The sequence below is a fragment of the Emydura macquarii genome, unplaced genomic scaffold (genome assembly GCF_026122565.2).
Source record: "Emydura macquarii macquarii isolate MOO-44397 ecotype Brisbane River unplaced genomic scaffold, CSIRO-AGI_Emac_v2 contig_3044, whole genome shotgun sequence".
NCBI classification, from domain to species: domain Eukaryota; kingdom Metazoa; phylum Chordata; order Testudines; family Chelidae; genus Emydura; species Emydura macquarii.
In genome coordinates this window covers 667,978-695,289 of record NW_027133181.1, presented here as the reverse complement: position 1 = coordinate 695,289, position 27,312 = coordinate 667,978, and the positions used below count along the sequence as shown (strand labels likewise).

Below are 27,312 nucleotides of genomic sequence, written 5' to 3'. Positions count from 1 at the left end.
AGAAGTGTACAAAACTAAAAGCACATAACTGCTTACAGGAGACAGGACTACATTTGTACATATTTATTTTACTAATTTGGTAGTCTTACGAGAAAAGATAGTGTGAAAGCCAGTTGCAATTTGAGTGACTTAGGATCTGATCTACCATTTCTTTCTTTACGTTTTCTCTAATAGAATAATTCTAGAAGCCCAGCATTTGGAACAAAACATAACGAAAGGGAAAAATCTGGTTTTGAAAAATTTTCAACATTCTGATTAGGAAAAGTTTCTAAAAGATTATTATAACCAAAAGTATTTTAGAAATTATGAATAATTCCATTGGTAGGTCTTTTTTAAGGAAAATCTATTCCATACAAATGTTATAGCTGAAAACACAGGAAGTTATGTTGTACAGTATTCATACACAACAAACACAGATTATGTTTATTTTATTCACTTTATTTAAAATGCCTACCTTTCTGGGGGAGGGTTTAAATGAAATAAATATTTTCTAGCAGTTAACTAAACTAATGTGGGCAAAGGGCATGTAACATTTGGCAACTTTCTAATCCTTTGTTTTGCTATAGCTTAAAACAGTAGTTATGTGGTTTTTGGCTTATTAGAAAAAAAGACAGGCAAGTGTACCATATGGAGTTAGTAACGTGAGTGTGTGAAATATAGCAAAGCCATCTAGAACAATCAGAGTAGGACAACTAGCCTGCTTATGTTATTGACACTGGCAGTGCGTGCCTGAGTTTCTGGAGTATTAAGATGTGTTGCCACCATTTCTGGGCGCCAATTCCCATGAGGATAGCTTCTCTGTATTCAAAGGGACAATCATATGGTTAGACCTGAAATTCAGGGGTAAGGCAAAGATACGGAAGAGAGTTTACAAAATTGAATATCACATATTAATAAAAATTAATATTTCAGGAATCTTTAAAAAATGAAAACAGCTATGTTTGAATTGAAATATTCCGCACCAACCCACATGTTGTACCAGTGGAATACTGTCAATACTACAAAGACCAGAAATCATGAGAGGGTCCAAAAAATCAGAAGATTAAAAAAAAAAAAAACAAAAAACAAAAAACAAAAAACCACCAACCAGCAAGTACCTTCATCATTTTAAAGCCTATTAGTTTTTTATTGTTTCCTCCCCGTCCCCTCTGTCTAAGTTGCAAGTTGAAAATTCAAAGTAAAATATAAAAAAAAAAGCACTCAAAATGGCAAGAGTCACCCCCACTTCTTCTTGTCTGATGGAAAGTTCACTCCTCCCAGTTCCCTCCTCCACATCACCATTCTTCCCCCATGGGTGCTCTCCTCAACTCCTCCTGTTTCTCCCCCAGACACCATTGCCAGGTGTCTTCTTACTGCCTCACAAAACACACCCTGTTCTCCTGTCTCTTCCCAAGGCACTGTTCCCCTGCCTTTTTCCCTGGCCTCCTAGGCTTTTGCCTTGTACCCATCTCTCCTGCACTAATCCCTTCTGGCTCCAAATTCTGTCCCTGTCCTCTTTTCCTCTGCCCCAGAGCCCAGCTCCCATCATCCCATTGTGTCTCCAGCCGCTAAAATGATACACAATCATAGGGCTCGAGTCTAGTTTCATTGCTCTACCTAAGGAAATGCAAAATCTACACTAACAGCACTGATGGAGAAAATTTAAATTTTAAAAAGGAAGTTAGATTTGTAAACTTATTTCATCCTTCCAAATGATCCACACTCACATAAATATTTCTATTGGCCTCAATGGGGCTACTCGACCAGTAAGGTCTTTGCAGCATCAGACTCTTAATTACAACATTTGCAACACCAGTAATGAACCTGATGGCATCTCTTTCAAGCAGAGACAATGCTCATCCTTTAAATAACCTGAAACCAAATTATAAACATTCATTTTGATCTCATGGTCATAAAAATTGCCTGAACTAACTTAGCACCACCTGTTTCTAACAGAGGTATCAGGTCAAGATATTAATAAATAAATAAAACACCTGCTGGTTCCTATTTCATATTATCCTGATGTGCGTCCCTTTGGAATTTTATTTTTCCTTTTGGATTATCAATAACAAATTGTCATGGGGTGTATAAATCCCAGACCGGCAGCATAGGGGTGGAAGAACTGATGTGGACAGGTCTGGCCCTGCCCCTCCAGCCTAGTCAATAATGTCAGGGGTGGAGCAAGGGTTTTAAATAAGGAAGTTCCAGATTGTTGCTGCTGGATGAGCGCAGACAGCAGCTCTACAGCTCCCAAGAAGAGGAACTCCTGGAAAGCTTCAGGGAAATTGCTTTCAAGGACACACGCTGATCCTACAAGAAGATAACATACTCCAATATACCAGCCACCAGGCAGGATGGGTTTGGCAAACTCCAAAGCAACCAGTGAAGTGGTCCGTACCACTATCCTCAACCCCGCCCAGGATTAACGAATTTGAGACTATACTAAAAAGACTTGGGGAATGGGAACCCCTTCAAACGCAGTCAGACTATTCTGCTCAATTCAGTATCACAGAGACTCCTGTTCATGCAGTTTTGCAGCACCCAGACAGCAGGAGGCTCCCATCAGTAACCTGAGAACTGTGACACAAATATGCAATTTATAAATGGATACAGGCTACATTAAATCTTTCAGTCCACTTAGCTAGAGCACAACTCATCAAACTTTCTGAGGCAGAAGTCACACGAGAGCTCCAGCCTAGGAGGGGCTATAGGAGCGAGCACTATGCTACCTCCCAAAACAAAATTAGGCCCCAATCCTGCAAATACTTTAAACACATGAGTAGTCCCATTAAAATGGAAAGTGGACCTACATCCACCTACAACAGGTCTGAATTTATAAAGCACATTTATAAATGCACATTGGTAGGTAATGTTCACAGAAAAATTCCCAACCTCAGCTTCACATCTACTTCTTCTGCCTGCACCACTGCACCAACTACAGGCTGGACAGTGACTGCCTCACCAGGTTTCACTCGCAGATTCTTCTGAGTGATTTCACTGAGGCCAACTTTCCCTCCTGGGAAGCTTGCAATCGGCCAAGCAGTACAAACCTATATAGAGTTTCAAATAAAAAGAAACCACTTGGTGATTAAGAGCTTTTCCCCCCCAATTTTCATACCCTAGTGAAAGGGGAAAAAACCTTCATACCTTTTAATTCAAATTCTACAAGGGATTAAGGATTGGGTTAAACTGTATGTTGCACAAATACTTAAAATGCAAGGCAATTAGCACCGGACTCCTTAAAGGCTGAACTAAAATGCTTTCTAAAAATATAAGGCTTAAATTTTGTGAATGAGAGAGAATCTATAACTATGGGCAGAATTTTTCCATAGATGATGGAAAAGCATAGTCAACTGTCTGAAATTCATTCCCCTTCACCATTTTAAATAAATAAATAAATAAATAAATAAAAAGGGAGTGACTTTCAATATTCCTGAAAACAATTAATGGCACTAGCTAAATCCAGGCATAGAGCGATCAGAAGCTGTGCACAAGTCTCAACACCGCACTGCAAAAACAGTCTAATAGACAATTCATCAGCTTTTCCAATTTTGAAGTGTAAAAGAGAAATGCACTAAATTGTGTGGAGAACTAGAAGCCACCGGAATTTTGAAATCTCCAAACTCATCTCTCACTTGTGACCTAACTCCAATCCACCAATTGCCCTTGCACAAAATTAGCCTAACAGACAAGAAAAGAAATCTCACCTCTTGTTTTCCATCTGTCCCAGTAAGTAAAACTGGCCGACCTATGCATATATTTGCTGATTTCATACTGTTGAGTCCCAGTTGCACAAGGACTTTTCTGTACATTTTAGGAACTTTGTCATCTGCTAAAATATTAGAGGAAAATATGTTATACGTCTGTACAGTAAGTAAATGTAATGCTTATGACATGTGCCAACCCAGAGGGACAGGACTGCAAACAAAACTCCTGTTCCGACATGAAACAGTTGCATTGTCATTACCCATGCAGCAAGATTCACTACACTGCAAAAACGATGGTGGATTTTGTGGCATTATCACATGAAGAATTGGACAGATATCCACAATTAATTTCAAGGCAGCTTGAATAGATGCATTCCCTTTTGACTACCACTTAAACCAAAGAGGTTACAACTCCTCTTAATCTTCCTTGAAAGCCAGTTTCTTCAGCCATCCAGTCTTTATTTTTATTTTGGGCAGGGCAGTTCTGTCCTGTTCAGCTAGATTTCTGAACAGCTGTTAGATTATAACTTTTGGTCACTATCAGCTTGCTTCAGATTTAAAGCCAACAGGAGACCCAGTGACCAAGAGGAGAAGGTCTGTGTGTTGCACCACCAATCCCGTGATCTTTTCAATACCCGATGTAGCAGCAGATGATCACTGAAAAGAACAGCACAATACAACACAGAAGTCATGTCCTAGGAAAATATTTCTGCAACAGAGCAATATTTGTTTGTTTGTTTTTAAATACTAGAGGCTACTAACAAATTGTTCAGTTTAATTGGGAGCTGCTGAAGCATGAACAGAGAAAACAAAAACAGAGAATAATGTGCTGTCATTCTGAAAGGAGCAAGGAGCATGAAAGTGGGTTTTTTATAATTGAACATTACTGCTTTCTTATTCAGTTTTAACTTTACTAAGTAGTTTCTGTGGAGTTATGCATATATGGATAAATAAGGTTGTATATAGAAAAGACAATTTTTTAAAAATCCAAAAGTTCCATGTAATGTATTGCCAATCCCAGTGGGTGGTAGCCTGTCTTGAACAAGCCTTTTTCAGTAATATGCATTTTTACACTGAAGAACAAACAAACAGTTATATGGTTCCAAACCTGCAAACCTACACATATAAGAAGTCCCATTAAAATCAATGGGAATACTCACTTGAGTATCTGCAAAATTAGGAGACATATTTAATCCATACTATATACTCTGCTGCACTGTACCCACCATCTACAAGACCAGGGAGAGGAGGTTGGCTGGGGGGGCCTACTTCCATTCACGCATCCAGGCAGAGTTCCTCTGGGCAGTGTCTGCTGGCTCCCTTGACACATTCTAGGAGCAGTAGGCGCTGTCTGGGGTTCTCTGCTCGGTGTCCATTTGTTTGACCCTGTGACCCCCAGGCCCGCTCCTTTTTTCTTAGTTGTCCCACAAACTTAGTTGTTGCTTGGGTCCAATGACTCCTCCCCTGGTTCAAGTCCTATCAGATCTATACCAGCATGCCCTTGCACCCAAATATATGGTCAAAATAGAGCCTGGCAGGGCACCAATTGCAAAGCTGAAGCTTTACTTGTAACAGCTAGTCTTACTGATGTTGCACCATTCACCAGATGCACAGCACTGGGTAGGTTGATTAAACTATCCATAAAGACATCCTCACAGTAAATATTTGTAGGTAACTTTGCATCACAGATGGCACATAAATAAACACAATGGGTTTGTTGTTGGGTTTTTTTTGTTGTTGGTTTTTTTTGCAAAGGACGTTGTCGGGTCTAGAAATGTAGGACCAAAACGTGGGCTTTAAAAACCGAATTTTTTAATTTGCATGATTTGACCCCAAATACACACACACACACACACACAGAGTGTGTTACTTGAATTTAAGCATGTTTAAAACCCCAAAGTTGTACTGTATTATTACCCCACCACCACCACATACACACACACTTGTCATGGGGAGAAGAAAACTGGGTTGCTGAAAAACCTCTTCCCCCTCCTTTAACTAACCAACACGGCTTCAAGTCTCTTCTTCTGGGCGCGGAGGAGGAAGGAGCTGGCTGGGGGGCAGGTGTGTGAGGTGTTTCAAGCAGACTTCGCTCCTTTCCCCTCTCCTCCCGGCCCCGGCTCCACTGGACCCCAGGGAGCAGCAGCAGGGCAGGCAGCGGCTGCCGCGCGACCGGGGGCTGGGAGCAGCCTCCTTGCAGCGCCTGCCGCTCGCGCCGTGGCCGTACCTTTTCCCAAGAAGTCTGCAGCAGCCAGCGTCAGCAGAGCCTGAGGGGGCCGCTCCGCCGGCCCCGGGGTGCCCAGCCGCCCCCCGCTCGAGCCGCTCTCGGGGCTAGCCGGCCGCCCCCCGCTCTTTCTTTTGGCGGCGGACATGATGATGCCAGGAGGAGGAGCCGGGGCCGGCAGCGAACACGTGCGTGCCGTGTGGCCCCTGGAAGCGCTTCTTCCTTCCCAGTCAGAGTGCAAAGGCCACCCGGCGCCGCCCCCTCACCGCCGCCTGCCAGGTGCCAGCAGCAGCAGCAGCAGCAGACGGCCCGCGGGCGGCTGCAATCCCAGCCTCTCGCTGGCTGCCCTACCACGGCGCAGGGCGATGCTCTGGGCTCTCCGGCGTCTGCCCGCCCGAGCCCCAGCCCCTCTGTGCGGCCCTGGCCGCCTCGGGAGCTCGGCTGGTCGCAGCCTGGCGGCAGCCGGGCTCCACCCAGAACGGGATAAGTTTGGCGGGGTCAGCGTTCACCTGGCTCAGCTTCACGCTTCAGACAGCCTGGACCCAGGCGCCTTTCAGAGCTGGCTACAGGGCAAGTGCATTTCAGAGCCACGGGGCCCGCTCAGTAGCCTTCAGCAGGGCCACACGCTGCCCATGGGACACAAAGGGGTCGTGCTGGAGGGCAGGGGCAGCAGCTAGAGAAGATCAGGTCCTTAGGTCTTGTATAAGAAATGATTCCCCCCTCGCGACCGGCAATCCTGGCCTCATGGGGATCACTAGCAAAACTCCCACTGACTAAACTGGGGCCAGGATTTCCCCCCCCCCGGGCTCTATAATCTTTCCAGTAGGAAGCAGGGGGTATCAACAACATACATAAACCACACAGTAATAATAAACAGTAACAGCGATCCTACACTCACATAGCCTTCCATTGCCTTCACTAGCACTACTTTGTCGCTTAGGAAAATGTGGGCAGCAGTATCAGGCCTAAATAAAGTCATGTATTCATTACATGGTTAAAAGTGTGTAACAATAAAATTAGGTAAAGGGAGATAGTGAATGCCCCAAACTGAGATTGTATAAAGCACACAGCAGAGGTATTTTGCAGAGCTTCCTTTTTTCAGCTGAAACTATTTTTTTTAATTAGATTTAAACATTCCTACAACCCTACAGTAGCAGCAGCATGCAACCAAATACCAATCTCAAAGAGTAATTGAGGGATCTGTTTTTAATGTCTAACAAATGCAGTGTAAAGGGCGGGGGGGGGGGGAAACATTAATGATTAAAGTAAGTTAGGGGTTTTTTTTTATTTTAATTCTTAATTGTTAATGATACATCAATAAGCAAATCTGGACAAATTTTAAATTTGAAAATGGTCCTTTGACATTCATTTTCTAATCACTTAAAATGTCCTTGTTATTTTTCCTTATATATGTCTACCTGTCATTCTTTACTTTGAAGAGAAAGCACACTTCTTATCCAGCTGACCCACTAGCCTCAAGTCTGATTCTTTCCAGGGGATGGCATAATTGTGTAACCTGGGATTTACAATTGCACAACACTGTTTTCAACATTTGACTTCTATTACTACAGGGGGGGAAAGTGAACAGATGCAAAGTGCAGAATCTGCTTTATCCATTGCATAAAGCTGTCAGCAAAATGAATATAAAGTTCCACTGAAAACCCACAAACAACAAACCATGATACCTGAGATGCATGTTTAGCCAATGATAAATGCCTCTTGTACTTTAACCTCCAGTGATTAAGAAACTATTCAGTTATTTGTATGTTCAAAATTAGTCCCCTTACTGCCAGTCGCCATTTATTTGGAGATGTGTATTCATCATTATTCTCAGTTAAGTATAGTTTTTTACAGTGTTTCCCAAAATTTTTAGAAGACAGTTATTGGAATTGAAACTTGGATTGTACCTCCAAAGAAGTAACTGCAAATAAGGCAATTTATTCTTCTACTTGTTAGTTGCCTCTGTATATGTGAGTCTGGTCCATCAAAATCTTGAGCCAGCAAACAGGCATGGAATTAACTTTACTACAAGGAGTAGTCCCAGTGCAGAAAGGATGGACAACGGGTTGGGGCTCCTTCCTAGGACTTACAAGACCTGCATTAAAGTGTGTGCTCTACCACAGAGTTCATGCACCTCCTTGGGCAAGTCAATTAGCGTCTCCATACCTCAATTCCCTATCTGTAACATGGGGATAACTCTGCTTCCCCAGGGTGCTGTGAGGATAAAGACATTAGAGATTGTGAGCTGCTCAGATATTATGGCAAGGAGGGCTATTTAAGTATAATAGACACTTAGAAAGTTAACATGCAGAAGTGCTTGCAAAATTGGGCCTGAGTTCTCTGAGAAAAATAAGTTACTACAATTATCTCTGCAAAGCTAATGAAGCTATGGAAAAGAGAACTAGATTCTACTCTTTATCATTCTGACTCAACAAAATCATTACCTAAATCCTAATTGGAGAATATTATTAGTGATCATGTAAGAAGCAGAAAGAGCACAGATTAATTTTTAGATCCCAGATGGAATTTACATGACTGACAGAATTTTTTTTTTTATGTTTATAAACAGAATAAATTGTATTAATAGAAAACAAGTCAGATTTCCATTGCCATACCTCCTTTTTGGGGGTGTGCAGTTAATTGCACCTACATTTTTATACCTGTTATTTTCACCTGCAGTAAATGAGGCCAGATTGAAAACCTTTAAAAATCAGGCCCTAAAAGAGAATGAATATGGAATAGGCCACAATATCATTTCACAATCATGTTTCTGACTACTGCTGTTACTTCACATTAAGCTCTCCTATTATGTTCAGCAGAACTAAAGAAGTTAGTAAAAAGGGAGGGGGGGGCATCGGAGGACAACAGTTTTTATTTTCACATCTATTTTCTTGATTTGAAAGCATACAATGAGCTTTATGTTATTCTTTTTTTCCAGAGTCTGTCAAGCAATGGAGAGCAGAAGGCAGAATAGCAGTTTGGCTGCACATTCCTATCCTCCAAAGCAAATTTATAGCCACTGCTGCTTTGCAGGGCTTTACTTTTCACCATGCAGAATCCGACTCATCCACGTTGACACTATGGCTAGGAGAAGGACACAGCAGATTACCAGGGTATGCCACGCATCAGTTAGGAGTTGCAGGTTAGTTCCAGAAACAATTCTATTTATGAAAAATATTTGATAGTTTAGCATCTGATTCAGCAATAGTCAACCAGGCTTCCACACTACACAATCCTGTGGAAATAGTTTGTTGAGCGGCTGGACAACTTTATGAAGTACCGTCTGTCATTCATGAGTATCCCTGTAGAATAAACACAGTGTGTTATTTTGGAATTAAAAACAAATTGGTAAGCTGATGTCTCAGTTTTGAGGGTCAGAAAAGTTATAAACTACTGGGCAGTGGAAGGGAGATATGGTCCTGAAGCTGTGAAATTACACCTGTCCTATTGGATGCTATTTAAAAAAAAACTAAACAAAACCAGGAACCCAATGGCATTCACTCTGCAAAGTGAGAAATGTCCTCCAGGAGAGATGGAATGTTAAGGCTTCAGAACTATAATTAAAAAGTTAGAACAAATAAAGTGTACCTTTTTGCAAAAATTAAAAGAAATACAAGGGTCTTTTTAAAGTATTGCAAGTACTGTAAATGTGGACCCAATTCTTGGGTCCAACCAAGTGTGCTAATATACCTGTCATGATTATAGAACTAGCTGAATCACTGATCCCAGTGGCACCTTCTTGGTTTCACACCTCCTGCCTTTATCTTCCCCGGGCTTCAGTCCCTCAATTCTCCCACTCTTAGACTAGGTCCTGGGCTACAGCACTCAATGGATCAAATGTGCTTACTACAGAGCAGCTCCAAATCTGTCATACTACCAATTTGAAGGTGTGGAGAGGGGCAAAAATCACCAGTTTTAGACACCATTGTATAGCTTAGCTGATCACCACATGATTTTGAGATCTTGTAAACAATAATATGCACATTCTAATTAAGAGGTACGTGTGAGCTGGAAAATTATAGATTGTTTAATTATATTTTGGAAAGAAATAAAGACTATAAAGACATTTTTTTTCCTTTGATTTACATTGTAGTACAGCTTTGCAATATTGAGTTGCCAGTCAACACGTTGCAGTGCAAATCAGCAGAGGGCAGCATAGCTAAAAATGCCTAATCAAGTCTTGGGTTTGGTTTTTTGTTTCCAATGGACATGTTTAAGCATGTTTTCCAGAGGTATGAAAACCTCATCATTAAAATATGCGGCATTAAACTAAGGTCAGGCAGTGTGTTCTCTTTGCAAAAGTACAGTATTAGTACTTATGTTTACAATTTACATCTTTGAGAAAATAGAACTAACTGAAAGGGGATTTTCCTGAAGTAAGTTTTGCATAACTCAGAATGTAATTTTTTTTAAATCATAGCTTTTTTTTAAAAAAGACCTGTTTTATACACTACAAAGCCAAAATAATATATGTGAGAAATATCTTTTAAATAGTAGCATCTGATTGTCTGTTAGTGTTAGGTGAACATTTTGGCTGTACATTATACAAATAACTAACTTGAACTAACTTCAAGGGTAGAAGCAATTAAATAGTTCCAGAAATTGTGGCATATTGATCTCAAGCACTGCTGCATAAGAATAGGGGGTGGGGGGAGTAGAAGCCCTAGGACTATTTATATATTTATTTTCTGCTATTGCTTTTGAATCCAGCGGGTTTCAATTAGATTTCATTAGAGATTTTTTGATTGAAAGAAAATCAGCTGATTTATTTAAGTGAAGTAGTAGCAGTGCTATTCTATAGATTCTTCTATATAGGTGCAATGGAGAGTTTTCTTTTGGATTATATATATTTCACACACACATTCCTATATGTTCATGTCAGAGAAGGCAATGTGAAAGAAAAGCACCATGCAAAGAGTGGAAAGTGGTGAGGTTTATGGTAACCCTCAGCTCCTGTGGGATTTCATTCCACAGTGTCAGTCAGATTAGCTCTCGAGAAAGCTCGGTCTCCTTCATATGAGAGCTCACCCCTGTTGTAGAAAGTTCCATTGTTCCAGAAAAGCAAAGTTGTTGAGCACAGTCTTCATCCTGGAGCGTTAATCAGTGTTTTAGGTATCTTGGGGCCAGGTCATGGAGCACCTTGAAGATAAGAACTGAGACCTTCCACTTGATTCCATATCTTATGAAAAGCAGATCAGAGAACAGATTTGATGTGTTTGGGGTAGCCACCTGTTGCTGAGGAGACATGCTGCAGCATTCTGTACCAGTTGGAGTTTCCTTGGTGCCGAAGGGTTCATGCCCAGCTATATTGTATTGCTGTAGACTAACCAAGAGGTGACAAAGGTGTGAATAAATGAGGTCAGATCACTTTCAGGATGGAACAGAGTCTCTCAGCCAACTAGAGATGGTAGAAAGTGTTACTCACTATTATTGTTTAACAGTAGAGGCGTGTGTGATGTATTCCCCTGTATATGGACTATGAACTTACTGCATCAGTATGCAGCAATAGGATTTTTAGTCAGGTAATTGCTTTTCAACAAAATGGAAAAAGATTCTTTCAGTTATTTCCCATATAAATAAAGGTAACTGAATCATACAGTGCACAAAAAGTTGTTACACTATGAAATGTTTGAAATATTCTTGAAATACCTTAATGTTCCAAAATATTGCAGATATTTCCAGATATTTGTAGAAGGTGATGCTTAGATCCCATGAACAAGTGGGAGGGGCATATTCATTCTCAGATATCCATATACTTTAATGTATCATGCAGTGTTTAAAGATAAAAAAACATGTCACAAGCCCAAGAGCACATGAATATTTTAGATATTCTCTGGTCACAAGGCTATTGAGACCCGAGAAGGTTAGAAGTTAAGGAACTATTGTATATCTGTACATGACCAACACCCTGAAACAGAATCTTATCTTTTCTTCTTCCTCCATCCCTAGTTCGGTACCTAGCTGACAATATGGGTATTCTTTTTCATTGTTTCAGATTTTGAACTGGTTATTGGAAGAAAGAAAGTATTTCAAGCTGGAGCAGGGGAACGGTCCCCCTCCATTAAGGGTAGTCAATTATTTTTTGTCAAGGTCCAAATTTCTTGGTCAGTGACCAGATTCCAGAGAAAATAAAAAATAAACCCACTAATACTGATAAGTAAACAAAAAAATTTGGGGGTCTGTTCAAAAGCGTCTGGCAGTCCAGATTTTGTCCGCAGCCTATCTATTGACTACCCCATCCTACACTATTGAACAGCAGCCATAATCTTGGCCATTGCTACAGCTGTTTGTGATAAGAACAGTGGTTACAAATGGCCATATGAGATTGCAGGAAATGATAACTAATCAGGTTATGGACTTTCTGAAGCAATTTTGGAAATTTTAAAAACAATTTTCCATAATATCTCAAAATAATTCCTATCTCTGTCTGTTAATGTTTATAGCACGTGCATTCACTGTTTATAGCCATTAAGTAGGCCACAGATGAACGTAGACTCTGCGCATCTGTTGCTGGCACAAAGTTAAAACTGTTTTATAATTTTATTCATAAGTGGTTTAGATATCTGCTTTCTCTCCTCCAACACTGTAGAAGATTAGGTTATTGAGTTTTTGTTTTTTTTAATTCTATCATCTCTTTCCAAAAGGAGAAAAGACACTGACAGTTGAACAAAGTAGCATTCTAATAACTATTGCCTTGGGAGATGACAGATTGAAACCTTTCCGGAGAATCAACATGGGGGATGGTTTAATGTTCTAAGCATCAGATTTGAAATACTCTGTAAAGCCACAGGTCCAAATTCCAGAGCCTGTTAATGAGTTTTGATAAAGGAGAGCAGAAGCAGACCACCACTTACATTTTTCCTATCTTTTTGTTTTTGACATAATCATTACCTATGACTGGTTCCAGGCACTTCACAGTGCTCAAAGTTATATTGACAGACATCCATTTGTTGGGGGCAGAGGAGAGAAATAGTTGATCCTTCCTTCTAGTTAACCCAGACTATTTGCCATCTTCCAATGGCCATTCTTAGTCTCAAAAAGCCAGTTGGCTCTGCACAATTTTTCTGGAAAATAACCACTACACCCACAGACTGCATCAAAGTGGATCCCAGCTTCTTTTTTCCCCCCTCCTAATCAGGATTCCACACTAACTAATATTCAGCTAACTATTTACAAGAAGGATGAAGTCAGGCAAGTCACATACCATTAGGAAGCAGATATATGACTAATTCCCTGAAGTATGTCCTTTCACAGAGCTTGACTTCAGGGTTGCTATTTCATCTTTTAAATATTTCTCCTACACATAAAACTCCCATTTCTTTATTATGCAGAAAAGGATGGTTTCAATCTAAACATTCATTCCTTAATAATTCCCTTATGTCAAAATATTTTTCCATAGTATTCTAGATGTGTGCTTCATCAGAGTGCTAACCGCATAGGCTTCCCTCTGCTTGAAATTGATACGAGCAGTTCTTCCTGTAATTATCTACTAATTTTAAATCAGTGCACAATTGATGTTGAAAAGGACACTGTAAATTGTACCGACTGTTCTCATTGTGCTCACCACAGCACATAAATCTAAAATCAGTCAAAAAGGAGGTTGTGGTAGTAAAATGCCTGTTTTAAAAGAAACTGTTATTAAATTGGAATCATTTAAAGAAATATCACTGGGTGTGAGAGGATGACTAGGCATAAATGCAGACAGGATTTTAAGAAAAATAAGGAAATTTGTCTGTGGAAGAAAGTAACAGGCTAACTGCAAGCACCAGGGTGCACTGCAAGGATCAATCAGATCCTTGAACTTGTGTTTTTTCCCACCAGGTAAAGATGATTCGGTGCCACTTGGGAGCAGTGCTATTTGATAAACAGTTAGGTTGACTCAAATATTGCTTGCTGTTTAGAAAGTATTTAGAGAGCACAATACAAATGAATGTGTAAGCAAATTGGTAGAATAGGTGCATCATCAATAAAATCAGCCTGCTGAATTCAAAATCTGTTAGTGCTAAGCAGATCTCATTTTCTCCATATTTCTTAGTCTGAAGGTACTTATATCCACTGGGGGAATTCCTGGCCGCACTGAAATTAGGAGGAGTTTTGTCATTTGATTGAATAGGCTCAGGATTTCACCTAGCATGGTTATTTTCAGCTGGAGCCAGATGCAAGGCCCACTGAAGTTAATGGAAAGATTCCCATGGACTTAAATGAGCTTTGGGTGAACCTTCTACTAAAGAAAGGAATGGATTTTGCTAGATTATTTGGAAGAGTTTTCTTGACCTTGCAACCTTAGCAGTCATCTTGCATAAAATTTAAGATTTTTTTTCTTTTACATGTGTAATCTGCATCTTAATTTTGGAAAGCACATCCCCATGTTGTGAAGTTTTAATTTTTATACCTGTCATTTGATGCATTTTTTTTTCCATGTAGCACAGTCCAGTTTTCTGATGATAAATCACCTTCCAGGATAAGCCTAGACTAATCAGTGCTCAGTACAAGCTGAGTCCCTTGAAAGGTTTATGGTGCTTTCTTTTTAGGTCATGTAAAATTCTGCATGCTAAGATTTTATAATAGTTTCCAGGTATTTTATCTTTCTAAAGTTATAAGAAAATATTCTTTATCCAACAGGTGCTGTATTGGATGTAGACACTGGAAAAGTATTGGTTGTACAAGACAAAAATAAAGTAAGTTTGTTATATGGTTCTAAAATATTGACTAATTAATCGTAAATATGCTTGATATATTGTATAAAATACAGATCTTTTAGCTTTCATTTCTGATAAGCTAGAATAGATAAAGGTTACTTTTTCCCCCAGTGGCATTTTTGAACTCCTGCTTATCTACAGACCACTATTTAAATAGACTACATCTATTTAAAATAAAAAGGAATAAAACAAATTGTAAACTTTGTTTGCAGTACATCTGCCTTTAGTTTTCCCAGTTTTATTGTTAATTTTAAATGGATAGAAATTTAATGAACTATTATACTATTATTATGCTTAACTGAATGTTATATTACTTGACAACTATTGGAAGAAGTCATATGTCCAATCAGAAGGGGAAAAAAAGTAATGGGTGAACTCCTGGCCCTATTGTACTCAATGGTAAAACTCCCCTTGAGGTCTGTGGGTCCAGGGTTACCTGCACGGCTCACAAGCATAATGCACGCACTCGCACACACAAACAGTTTCACATTTTTATTTTCCAATTCATTTTTAAAAGTTCACTTTTCAAAAGGAAAAGAAAAAATGAAAGAGTAACACATGTAATGTGCCAATTGATTTCAGTGGCTATTTACCCTCCTCCAAGAAACCAGCAAAAGATTGACAGCTGCATTCTACTTAAATTTCATGTGTTGACAAATACTGGAAAGGTCTGAATTGTTGTCTTCAAGCAATATTTATGTAACTATCAAAGGGGTTAGTAAAAGAGATCAAAGATCATTTAGAGAATGTTTAGGTTGCTATGTCACAGTCAATTAAAATGATGGTTCCTCTTCCATGACCCTGTTCCCCATACAACTGTATTTTATAGATTTGTAACACACAGACACAGTTAGAGATACATATGGTATCGATATACATTACTATAGAAGTTTTAATAATGGTAATAAAGGACTGTTTATAATGCACAGTTATGCAATATTTAATACACTTATGTATATTTTAAACAGTTAAACTGATACTTTACACCATCAACTATAAAGAGCAGTGATCCAGTGAAAGCAACACAACCTATTTAAGACCTGAAATTTATCTTCCTTAAAGATGGGTAAATTTCAAACAGTATTGCTGGAGAATACCTTAACTACATATTCTTTAGAGATTGTGAGGGTCTTTGAACAGGAGCTGCCATTAAGTGCTTGGGAAACACTTAGTGCACTGTGGGTACAGCAATAAATCACTAATAATAAAGGTAGCTGTTTTTAGAGAGAATTCATAATGGTAGGTCCTCACCAACGTAAATATAAGTGTGGGTATTTCAGCTGGTCACTTTAGTTGTGACTTCTCAGGATAAACTAGATGAGGCCAGGTAAAAGCATGTTGTTAGCAGAGGGATATCAGCTTTGGAATTTGCTCCCTGTGGCACCAAATGTCTCACCACTTTCAAAATGTAATGCAATACACCTCTGAGGTCAAGATTTTCTTGACTTTGGATGCTGGTGTTCCATTGGTTATTGAGGTCTCTCTTGTGGTAAGCCCCAGGTTTGGTTTGGTTTGGTTTGAAATTGTCGCCAGATTCTGTGGTTGGTGATTGTGACAATATGTTCTCTATTTTGGGGAACGCTGTTGTATTTTTTTTTATTTACTAGTGATCAGTGCCTTAGGTATGTCTAATAACAATAATACTATGTATCTTTACTCCCCCAGAATGAATATATAAAAGGTTGCAATGTATACTATTCACTTGTTAAACACATACATACGGCAAGTTGCTTGTCTGATCTTGATCACTCGTTTTTTTTTTTGTTTTTTGTTTTTTGGTTTATTGGTGGGGTTTTTTTGGGGAGGGGAAGGGGAGGAAGGCGGGATGGAAAAAAGAGCAAACAGTCTAGATTGAAGTTTAAAAATAACTACTGGGCATCTTCAATGACTGCTTCAAATAAAATTTCATTAAAAATTTTAGCACATACTGCACAACAGCCAAACGGACACAATAGCTTAGCTCTAGCCTGTCTAGCAGGTTAATGAAATAAGACATGGGAAAGGAGTACTAGAAAATATTGTTTAGATAGTTTTATTGTATAAAACAAAACAAACCTTTTGGATGTTTACCATTTTAAACATAACTCAGTTTGATGTTAATGACCTTGTGTGTTATTTTTGCATTCTCTAAAATCCACATTACTTCTAAAATGACCAAGTTGACATTCTCAAACTACATTTTAAAAGAATTCTTTGTTATTAAATACTTTAATTATTCCAATATATTGTTTCATGCCCGATGTATATTATAAATCTCATTTATACACTTATTTTAAAAAAATAATTTGTTTAGCAAAAGCCATTTTAATCACACTGTTGAGAGAGTTGCAGCCAACTTACTTAGTGGATTGTGCCAAGCACTATGCCAATATAGACAAATTCACATCTAGTAGCAGCCCCCAAAATAATACTTCTCCTGCACCATAGGAAGCTGCCTGCCTTCCTAGCTAGTAGACAGCAGTAATGATGAGAATACCTGCTATAAAGGAGAAAGAGGGTAGACAACACACACAAAAAATGTAGTCTTCAATAGGTGAAAAAGCTGCCTACTGGTTACAACTCTGCCATTGCGGCCTCAAGGAAACAAGAACTATACTATAGCAGGTGTTGCTGGGGCAAGAGAGAGAGACTGTTTTCACATCCAGTGAGGGAAGCCATTAAAAAAGGATGCACACACTTTCTGCTAAGAAAGGCAGAGACTGATTTTTCATAGCGCTCCTGTTTTTCCATCTGTAGCAGATGTTTATCTTTGCACTGCTTAAAAAGAACACACAAATACAAGTATCTGTTAACCCCTGATGGAGATCTGTGAAAATCATTCTGTTTAGAGACCACTGTCATTTTCAGAGAAGAGAGGGGAACAGTCTTTTGTTCATTTTGAATAAAGACTGCATAACACAATTTTGTTTCCTATAGGTTCATCTGGCATTAATGATTATTTTGCCCATCTTAAATGAGAATCCTGAGGCATATAACTAGTAGAAAGTTCCAAGTTACAACCCTGGTCTAGCAGAACTGAACATATTACTACTTAGTCATTTAGTTTTGACGTTATTAGTCATAACTTTACTGACAGTGAAACTAACTTCAGTGAAACAACTTGTAAAATTATGCATGTGCATAAGTTTTTGCAGAATTTGGGCCTAAGGGTTTGTCTATGCTAAGGAATTAATTTGGATTACAGTAAGATAGCTATTCCTCTTTAAATTCATATTAACTCCCTGTGTGGGTACATTTTAATTCTGGAATAAGAGTGCCTTTTTCCAAATTAACTTAATCTACATCCAAGGAAGGTTAAGATAAAAAAGAACAAAGCACTCTTTACCTGAATACAAGAGGATCTGCACAGGAATAGTTAATGAGGGACACCTCTTCCAGAATAACTCCCCATGTTGATGAGACTTAGCTGACAGCTTTTTTTTCAAACAAATTATTTTAAGGCAAAAGCCCCAATAAACAAAAATAGAATGGGAAATAGTATTATAGAATATACAAATTAACCCACATTTTTCTGAAAGAATATATTCCATTTAAAGTTTTCCTCTAGCTATGAGCATACCTGTCAAATATTTCACTGATGTATTTATTTTCTTTTAAGAATGTTTAGGCGGAGGAGAAGTTTGTTTGTATTGAAAAGTACTTGATTGACAGACTAAAAGCTACAGAACAGTTATAGCATGGGCATCATACATGCCAATTCCTCCACAGTCTCATGCCCATGAAAATGGCCCTGCTCAGATTCCCCTACTCCTCCATTAAAAAGAACCCAAAACATACATACTATTCACCCCAGCAACTTCATGACTATATGGCCTTCCCAAGCTAACCACACTTTTCCTGTGTATGCCATATCCTAACTTAGGCCCCAATCCTTTAATTGGATCCACACAAGCCTTTGCAGAATCCCAATGAAATCAATAACTCTCAGTAAACTCTTTGGGACAGGGATTCTGTTTGTTTGTTTGTTTTGTAAGGTGCCAGACATCTATGACATAAAAGCAGTAATAAATAACATGCCTTGACCAGAACTTAGAGGAACCATCATTAGGCATGCAAAGGTAGTTAATTTCTCATGTACACTTTAATTCTTGGCCTCCCTGCTGAGACTGCCAAGTAAGGGGGTCAGTTGTGGTGATGGTGGTTTCTGTGATGTGGAACTGGATTAAGGCCACCAAATATCCTTCATACGGTAATGGCTTCCAGTTACTACCAAGGTTATCTACATTTAAACCAGTCCTCAAGTGACGAAAGGCCTTTTTTCATTACCAGGCTCCTGAGCCATTCCACATGTTGAATTCAAGGACAATATATTTGAATTTTAGTTAAAGGCAGTGTTTTCGTAATTGAATAATCTTTTGGAAATTTAAATCAAATCTCTTCACTATAACAGCATAGGCTACCTGTAATTGGTGGAAGCAATCAGAAATTCTCTGTAAATGGCAACATAAAATGTAACCAGATGCATCAATTTCCATTTTCTGTAATTAGAGCTAAGCCAGTATCCTAGTAGCTGTTTTTCCCCATTTGGTGAAATTACCAACAGATTTGCTCTCAGCAACCAAAGTAAGCTTTACTTCAGCTCACAGCTAGATGCAGCAAACCCAATGAACTTAAATGAAAGGGTATATTCATAGGCAGGCACAATTATATAATATGTTGAATGGTAATGCAAGAGTTCAGGGAAGAGAGACACCCCTCTACAGGAAGTAAAGTATTAACTTTGTATTTTTATTCGCTGTAGAGCCAAACTGTAAGGACTTCTGTATAGTGGAGCCTTCAAGCTCATTTTGAGTAGTTGCCAGTTAATGCATAATTTACATGCAATCTGTAAGAGCCAAAACTGGCTCGTTATAGGAGGAAAGAGTTTCCAGCATAAGTGAGGAAGAAAATACAGACACCACAATTTAGAAATAATATTTTCCTAATCCTTGGGTGGGAGGGGTGTAACAATGAAGAATAACATGTTTAAATTTTGAGAACACTCAGGAAATCACCAGATCTCCAAAAAAAATTTAAAAACCAAAACAAGAACTATACTTCCTTTACACTTGGATGGATAAAGAAAGAACTTGTTTACTAAAGTTCTAAAAAAATTGTACATTTTAAGGTTTGGCTTCCTGCTTCAGCCACACTTTAATACAACAATTGTTGAATGAGTCTTCTACTCAGAGGCAGCAGAACACATTTTCCTCTGTCCCTGACCTAGCAAAAGGTAGGGGATGCTATCAGGGCAGAATCTTGAACTTTAAAACAGAGAGGAGTGAACCTTGTATCACACAACAACTCCTCATTCTCAGCTAATGCAAAATGAAATGGGCAGAATCTAGGACTAACTACATCCAGCCCTCTTTGCCAGAATAAAACTGACATGTTATGCAACCAGTGAGGAAGAGAAAACATGGGGGAGCAAGAGGGAACCATTAGGAAAGTGATAGATAAGACAGAAAATATAATGCCACAATATAAATACATGGTATGTCCATGCCTTGAATACTGTGTGGAGTTCTGGTCACCCCTTCTCAAAGAAGATGAATTGGAAAAAGTACAGAGAAAGGACAACAAAAAATTAAGGGTATGGAACAGCCTCCATGTGAGGCGAGATTAAAAAGACTGGAATGGTTCTGCTTAGAATAGAGACTGCTGAAGGAGGATATGATAGATGTCTATAAAATCATTGTGTGGAGAAAGTGTTACTTACCCTTTCACATAACACAAGATCCAGGGGTCATCTAATGAAATTAATGGCAGCAAGTTTTAAAAACAAACATAAGGAAATACTTCTTCAGACAATGCACAGTCAGACTGTGGAACTTGATGCTAAGGGATGTTGCACAGGCCCAAAGCAAAACTGGGTTCAAAAAATATATTAGATAAGTTCAGAGGACAGGTCCATCAATGGCTTTTAGCCAAGATGGTTAGGGACACAGCCTTATGCTCTGGATGCCTCTAAACCTTGGATTGGCAGAAGCTGGAACTGAATGATGGGATGGATCACTGAATAATTACTGTTCTGTTCATTCCCTGTGAAGCATCTGGCACCAGCCACTGTTGGAAGACAGGCACTAGGGTAAACGGACCATTGATGTGAACCACTATGGCTGTTCTTAGAGTTTGTTTCCCTCTCCTCTCCAAAAAAATATTTTCCCCAACAATGGCGACCAGTTTACTGATATATAAGCTGATATTTTGAAAGTCTGAAACGTCACCCAACCATGTTTGTGTGATGGTGATGTATACTGCATGCTGCAATGGCAAAACATTTTAAAAGCTAGTTGTTTGATGTCATGCATGAGGACAATTACACAGTAAAAAAGACCCAAGCACTGAAAACAAAACCTGAATGCCAGTGAACATATATGCATTGTCTATCTACAGTTTTTATTATAATAAACTCTTGTCCAAGCCCTTAAGGATAGCCCGGAGAGAATGTTTTCCAATATAATCAATGGGAAGTACACAGTTGCTTTGCACTAGAAGAAAAACTACCCTTTTTTCCCCAGGATAATTTACATTTTTTTTCCTACATTAATCTCAAGTAGATGGTCAGTCTGGTAACCTTTTTTTAACTGTAGTTTAGTTTAAAAAAATGTATAAGGCCTAATCCAACGGCTGTAAGATCTGGGCCATGTTTACCAGTTGCAATTACAATGCCAAGGCTGCATTCACCTTCTGTTTTACATAATTAACTTGATTCTGGCTGAACTTCAATAAATGATTTTGTACAGAGGTCACACACAAAAAGGTCTTAATTTTATTTTTCTACTCCATGAAAACAATGACAAATTATACTACTCGGTTATTACAAACACACTAAACACTTTAAAGCCAGTGCAGTATAGAACAGTACTACAATCATAATATCTATTTGAAGATTAAATATGTACAGTTATGTTTAAAAAGCCAAAAAACACTGAAGTTGAATACATTAGTGATTAAATATAAGATTATACAGTCTATATCTATAGCAGCTTCTTTCATGTCCAACTACTTCTTTTAACTAGTTAACTAGCAGCAACTTTGTCTAATGATTGTTAGACAGTTTATATTTTCAATCAGTAGATGTTTTCTTCCAATATTTCATATAGACAGGTAATTGTCTGATCACATTAGCAAAAACAGAAGTTCTACTTAAATCCTTACTGATAATTATAGAATTAACATGTCACCACCTTTAAAAAAAATTCACGTACATATTAGGGTGGTTAGGAATTAGAGAGGAATCATTTTGTCCTTTTGTATGAGGGAGAGCAAAACAGACTGCAGACCTTGCTAATATTTTTCTCCTCCACTATAGACTACAAATGCATGGAAATTTCCAGGAGGACTGTCAGACCCAGGTGAAGACATTGGTAAGTCTCGGGACAGTGTTTCAAATACCTCAACAGTGTAAGCAGTCAACTCCATTGAACTTCAGAAGGTTTTGCCCCATTTTTAGTTGGCTAAAACAGAGGTACGTAGCCCAAAATAGTTTTGCAGGATTACTCTTGTGATGGTAAAAAAAATTTTTTAAATGGATGGCTGAGAGGGGGCGTGACATGACCCTGCATACAAAAACAGAAACTTCAGCAGAGGGTGCCTGCTATTTCACCATATTCAGGGTACCAAGGCCCTACATTTAACACATTTTTCTGCATTTTCACTTAGAGCAGTGTTTGCTTTTTATACTCATTCAACATTGTGTAATATGAACCCAAAGTGCAAGAAAGATTAATTAATATGGCATAAAAATAAATGAATTAAAATACTTCAAGCACAGCCTGGAGCCCCAGGTGATAAACTCAGTAATATTCTGAGTAAAAATTTGACACTCAGTTCCCATGTGTAAAATGGGAAAAACTACGTCTTCTGCCATTCTGTCAGTCTTGTCTGTTTAGATTGGAAGCTCTTTGGGGAATGGTCTCTGATTATGTATAAGTACAGTGCCTAGTACAATGGGCCTCCGCTTTCAGCAGGAGACTCTAGGCACTATTGTATTATAAATAGTAATAATTATTCTTAAAGTAAAGGTAAAGAACCGACAGAGTTGAGGAAATATTTCACTTAAACTAATATGATGTAGATGGTTATTAATACTACTGCTGAAGTTCTGTTAAAGGGTTACAGAACTAATGAGTTTACAGAATGTTATGCAAAGGTTTGGTATTTAGAAAAAGACAGACTGGAGTGATAGGAGACACTATGTTGGTCTTGGGTTCAAAAGTTACCTCCAGTGGGCAATACGAATACATTTTTTCTCGTCATGCTGTTTGAGATTTTTTAATATCATCTGCACATTGCTGATGAGTAAGATCAGGCACAAATAAGTTAACTTATTTGCCAGAGTAACAGAAAGTCTATATTACAGAACCCAGGTCTGCTGATTCCTAGTCCTGCACCTTAGCCATAAGTGCATCCTCTCCACAACAGTGTCTAAGGCTACAAACTCTGATGATCATAGTTACAATGGACAGGACAAGATTTTCCCACTATACATCTGGTTTTGGCTAGAGAGCCACAAAAGGGATTTAGGTGCCTAACTGCCACTTTAGGCACCCAAGTCAAATTTTAAATCCTCAAAATACATGCTCAACTGTCAAACCCTGTAGGTACCTAAAATCCTCAGGCACCTAACACATTTCATTTGATATAATGATGTTCCTTTACATATTTATTACAGAATTGACCTTCTGTAGTTGGTGTTGCAAGTATGCATAGTTTTGTGAAACATGAGCTTACATGTCATAAGCAAATTTATGTTTGCAGATAAGTACCTAATGCTATGATTATATACTGTATGATTTGCCTGTGTCAGAATGGGAGTCTGGTTAGACAAGAATGGAAAGGGAAGGGTCCAAGATGGAAGGGGACTTTGGAGGAACTTTTACATTATTGATGGGCAAAGAATGGCCAGCATTGACCCTGGCTCCATTGTAGGAGTGACCCATCCTTCTAAAAATAGGTGAGGCTGTAGATGTTGCTTGGGGCAACAGCAAATAGGTATAAAAAACACTAGGGAAATTGTATGTTCCTTAAAGTTCCTCTCATGCCACCATTAAAAAAATGGAGTAATAAAAATAACTATTTCCTACATCACATTTTAATATTGAACAGATATAAATTAATGAAAATTAATAAAATAGAACAGAACTTTATTTTCCCCATCGTTTACTTTAAGCCACACGAACATTTAAGGGCCTAATTTTAAAAAATGTAGGACTGCAGTCACCATGCTTTCAGATCAGTGTTCATCCACATGTAACAATTTGCACAAGGAGCTGCAATAGTTGTGTACAAATTAAGCACCACATTGAATGCTTTTTTAGATTTGCAAATTTTTGAAACTCAAACCCTTAATGTTCCTTCTATTTTAACCTGTCATTAGAATATTAAAGTATTAAAATATAAGGGAACTACAGTAAGGCACTTTATCTTGAAGCAAAGCTCAAATCTAGATTGAAATCCCTAGTCTGATGATTTTGTCTTCCTTAGCATGGTCTTCCTCAGCATCCCTGATCTTTCATCCTTTTACACTTCTTCCCCCCACCCTTTAAGTCTGTAGAGTACTACATAAAATACACTGTAGGGAATTTGCTTCATTTCCACTTCTATTCTAAGCAAGGAAGACTGGATGGAACTCCCCCCACCTTCCATTAGGACCTCCACTGCGATTCATTCCAGCCCAGAGAAGCCAGGAGTGGTAATTAATCAGCCTGTCAGTAATCTCTACAACTGTGTCAGAGACATGGAGTCCAGGTGCTTTTCACCCCACCCTCCCTCGGCGTAGCCATGTAGTTAATGTAATAAAATGTTCTGCAGACATTTATATAGCAATGGCTCCCCCCATCCTGAAGACACATGATCATGTGTCAAGCTTTACTCATGCAGTGTAATTATTAATGTGCTTAACTTTAATAATTGCAGGATCAGAGCCATTACTATATAAACATTTATTGTCTGCAGGAAAGGCTGTTAGAGATTTTGCTTAGGGTTTGCTACTGTATGCCCTGAAATTATTTTCAGTGGTTTTAAAATAAATCTAAAATTTATATTGTGTGTACTTCTGACTTTTCAAGATGGTGGTTTGCAGGCAAAGAAGCATCACTAAAGATTTTTGTTAAAATGAATGTAATTTTCTGTTAAATATAATCCAACATTCTAATTCATTACTGAATACTAATTAACTGCAGTTGCCAGAGGCATTTAACAACTCAGACAAAACATACTCCCTGCCTTGCCATAAAAAAAGGATAAAAAGTTTTATTTCCCATCCAAAAAGTACCCCAGGCAAGTGGGTTTGTAAAGTTTTGCATAGCTTGGGAACAGCTACATTTTGGCAGATGATGGGGATATTAGAGCCCTCTTGGGATCTTTGATTTTTATTGCCATTCAGAGGTAATTCCAGCTTTTGGTTAGTGGAAGGATTGGATCTAAACTCTGAAAGAGTGAGTGAGTTACCCTGCTAACTATTAACTGTTTTTAGGCCCTGACTCAGCAAGGTCCTTAACAATGTACCTAACGTTAAGCACAACTATTCCCAATTACTTTCAGTACCACTATGCATGTGCTGAAGAACATTCCTCGACTGGGGCCCAATTACTGATTTTTTTCCCCTCTACTCCTACAGATTTTTGTGATGATAAATGTAAGAGGTTTTATCTCCTCTTGATCAGTGTACACAAGATGTACATATGCAAAGTTATTGGGACTTATCTATATGAATTCTCTATGATTCAATACATTTAATGGTATGTTGACAAAATATTATAACTGAAATGTCAGACATTTAAGGGTAAATTTGCCTAAAGGGCTGAGGTCCTCCCTCATTTTGTATGGGCAAAATTTGTTTGTACACTTCTACACCTGTAAGATGAATTGTGTACTTGTGCCACTAAACTAATTGATTTGCTCCCACAATCAGATAGAGCTGAAAGTGCTCAGATGCAACAGGAAGATCAGCCTTTTAAAGTTAACCTAAAAGCATATTATTAGTCAAAGAGGACTGAAAATATTTATCAAATAGCTTTAAATGAGAGCTAGGTATATTGCATTGGTGCATCAGTTTCAGAACTGCATCATATTTGTATGGTATTAAGGAAAGGTGGGTACATTCATTATTTTGTAGGTTATCCACAAGAAAAGCAAAATAGCCCTTTGTAATTAGTTTTGTTCAAAGGGCCAAAAACTGAGCTTATTGTAGTGTTGGAGTTTGTAGCCTTTACATTTTCAAAAAAAGTGTTACCATCAGCAATGCTTTGAGTTGGAAATCTTTCACGATGAAAAGTTCTTGAAATGTAGTCTCCTCTTACATGTACTGGAATATTTCTCTCCATCTAGGAAACACAGCAGTTCGAGAGGTTTTTGAAGAGACTGGCATTAAGTCAGAGTTCAAGTCCCTCTTAAGCATAAGGCAGCAACACAGGCACCCCGGAGCCTTTGGGATGTCAGATATGTATATCATCTGTCGCCTGCAGCCTTCCTCATTCAACATCAGCTTCTGCCAGCAGGAGTGCCTGAGGTGTGAATGGATGGATCTCGAGGAGCTTGCCAAGACCAAAGACACTACTCCCATCACCAGCAGTGTAGCTAAACTGCTACTTTATGGATACAGAGAAGGGTTTGATAAAATTGATATAACCATGAGAGAATTTCCAGCTGTCTACACAGGCCTGTTCTATAAGCTGTACCACCGGGAGCTGCCAGAGACTTACGAAAACATGACAGAATTGTAATAAGCTTCACATTTGATTAAATTAATAATTTAGAATGGATTGTTTTTAAATTGTGGGCTTACTTGTACCGTATTAAAAATATTCATGGACTTTGTTCATGCGGAAATCCAATATTTACTTTTTATTTTCTAATAAGATATATAGATATATATATATATATATATTATTTCTTTTAAAAGGTAAATATTCTTGTAAATGTGTGCACATCTTTAAGTTTCCTTTACATTGTAAAGCTAACATAAGGCTAATAAGTAGCTCTAACTAGATATCAAGAGGAAAATATGTGAAGTACTGATCTTGAAATTTCTATATATTTTCCTGGTGCTTTTTCCTCTGCACACTGGCACAACTGTTTCAAAACATACAGTAATGTCAAGTTATATTGTATAAACTTATTTAGTAACCAGACATCTGCAAAAGCAGTTATCAGCAAATATTTGCTCACACTTTTCTACTTTTGGAAGGAGTGGGAGAAACCACCACTTTAGTGTGTTGTGGCATAGATTTTTAGAATCTACCACTGAAATCAGCTCTTGGCAGACATTGGAAGAAAAAGGATAGCTTTCTGTCCTGGTCCAGTTTTTGGTCCGAGTTTGTACTGCCCAGTTCTTTTCAGTGCCACATACCAATCAGAATATTTCCGTGACCGGTAAGTGTTATAGTTGTTTGATTCCAAACGCTCAAAAAAGAAACATTCCTCTGTTGCACATTTCTGAAAGGGAAAGAAAAAACGTTATTCATATTCATCCTCAATGGCATAACAAATCACTCCCTTAACTGCATGGGAGTGTCTATTATTGAGAGAAGTTAGTTGATGACTAAAGTTATTTACATTACAGTATTAATTAGGGTTGTTTTCAGAAGATATTCTTTTCTGAACAACAGTGACTTCAAGGAATTCATATTAAACATGCTTTCTTGTTTAAAAATACATGCAAATGATTAATATACTCCTAACAGGAGAAGCAGTTGGTGTGAACTACCGCCTGATTTAT

General features: G+C 38.4%; 3 protein-coding genes across 7 annotated transcripts in view; 1 reads left to right on the top strand and 2 right to left on the bottom strand.

The window, feature by feature from the left end:
- AFG2A (AFG2 AAA ATPase homolog A) overlaps positions 1–6,058 on the bottom strand; it is a 285,684-nt gene extending 279,626 nt beyond the window's left edge. For 4 of the 5 annotated variants that reach the window (XM_067530207.1, XM_067530210.1, XM_067530211.1 and 1 more), the window contains exons 1-3: positions 5,914–6,058; positions 3,687–3,811; positions 2,872–3,029 (exon numbers count right to left, since the gene is read on the bottom strand). In XM_067530207.1, coding sequence (XP_067386308.1) covers positions 2,872–3,029; positions 3,687–3,811; positions 5,914–6,058 — 428 coding nt within the window. Of the gene's footprint in view, positions 1–2,871; positions 3,030–3,686; positions 3,812–5,689; positions 5,786–5,913 lie in introns of those variants that run through there. The other variant, XM_067530208.1, reaches the window with a different exon arrangement.
- NUDT6 (nudix hydrolase 6) lies at positions 6,057–26,413 on the top strand. Its single transcript, XM_067530212.1, has 5 exons — positions 6,057–6,480; positions 8,849–9,052; positions 14,533–14,588; positions 21,904–21,958; positions 25,923–26,413. Exons 1-5 carry the CDS (start codon positions 6,057–6,059, stop codon positions 26,315–26,317), a joined length of 1,134 nt encoding a protein of 377 aa, XP_067386313.1. The 3' UTR covers positions 26,318–26,413.
- Positions 21,338–27,312, bottom strand: part of FGF2 (fibroblast growth factor 2) — a 59,327-nt gene continuing 53,352 nt past the window's right edge. The window contains exon 3 of the mRNA XM_067530213.1: positions 21,338–27,029. Within this exon, the coding sequence (XP_067386314.1) occupies positions 26,844–27,029 (186 nt within the window). The 3' untranslated portion in view covers positions 21,338–26,843. The remainder of the gene's footprint in view (positions 27,030–27,312) is intronic.

Bases quoted from the DNA above. Each gene is read 5' to 3' on its own strand.
- NUDT6 (XM_067530212.1), top strand. From the start codon at position 6,057: ATGATGATGCCAGGAGGAGGAGCCGGGGCCGGCAGCGAACACGTGCGT. The intron at 14,589-21,903 runs GTAAGTTTGTTA...CCTCCACTATAG, and splicing joins TTGTACAAGACAAAAATAAA to ACTACAAATGCATGGAAATT. The intron at 21,959-25,922 runs GTAAGTCTCGGG...CTCTCCATCTAG, and splicing joins AGACCCAGGTGAAGACATTG to GAAACACAGCAGTTCGAGAG.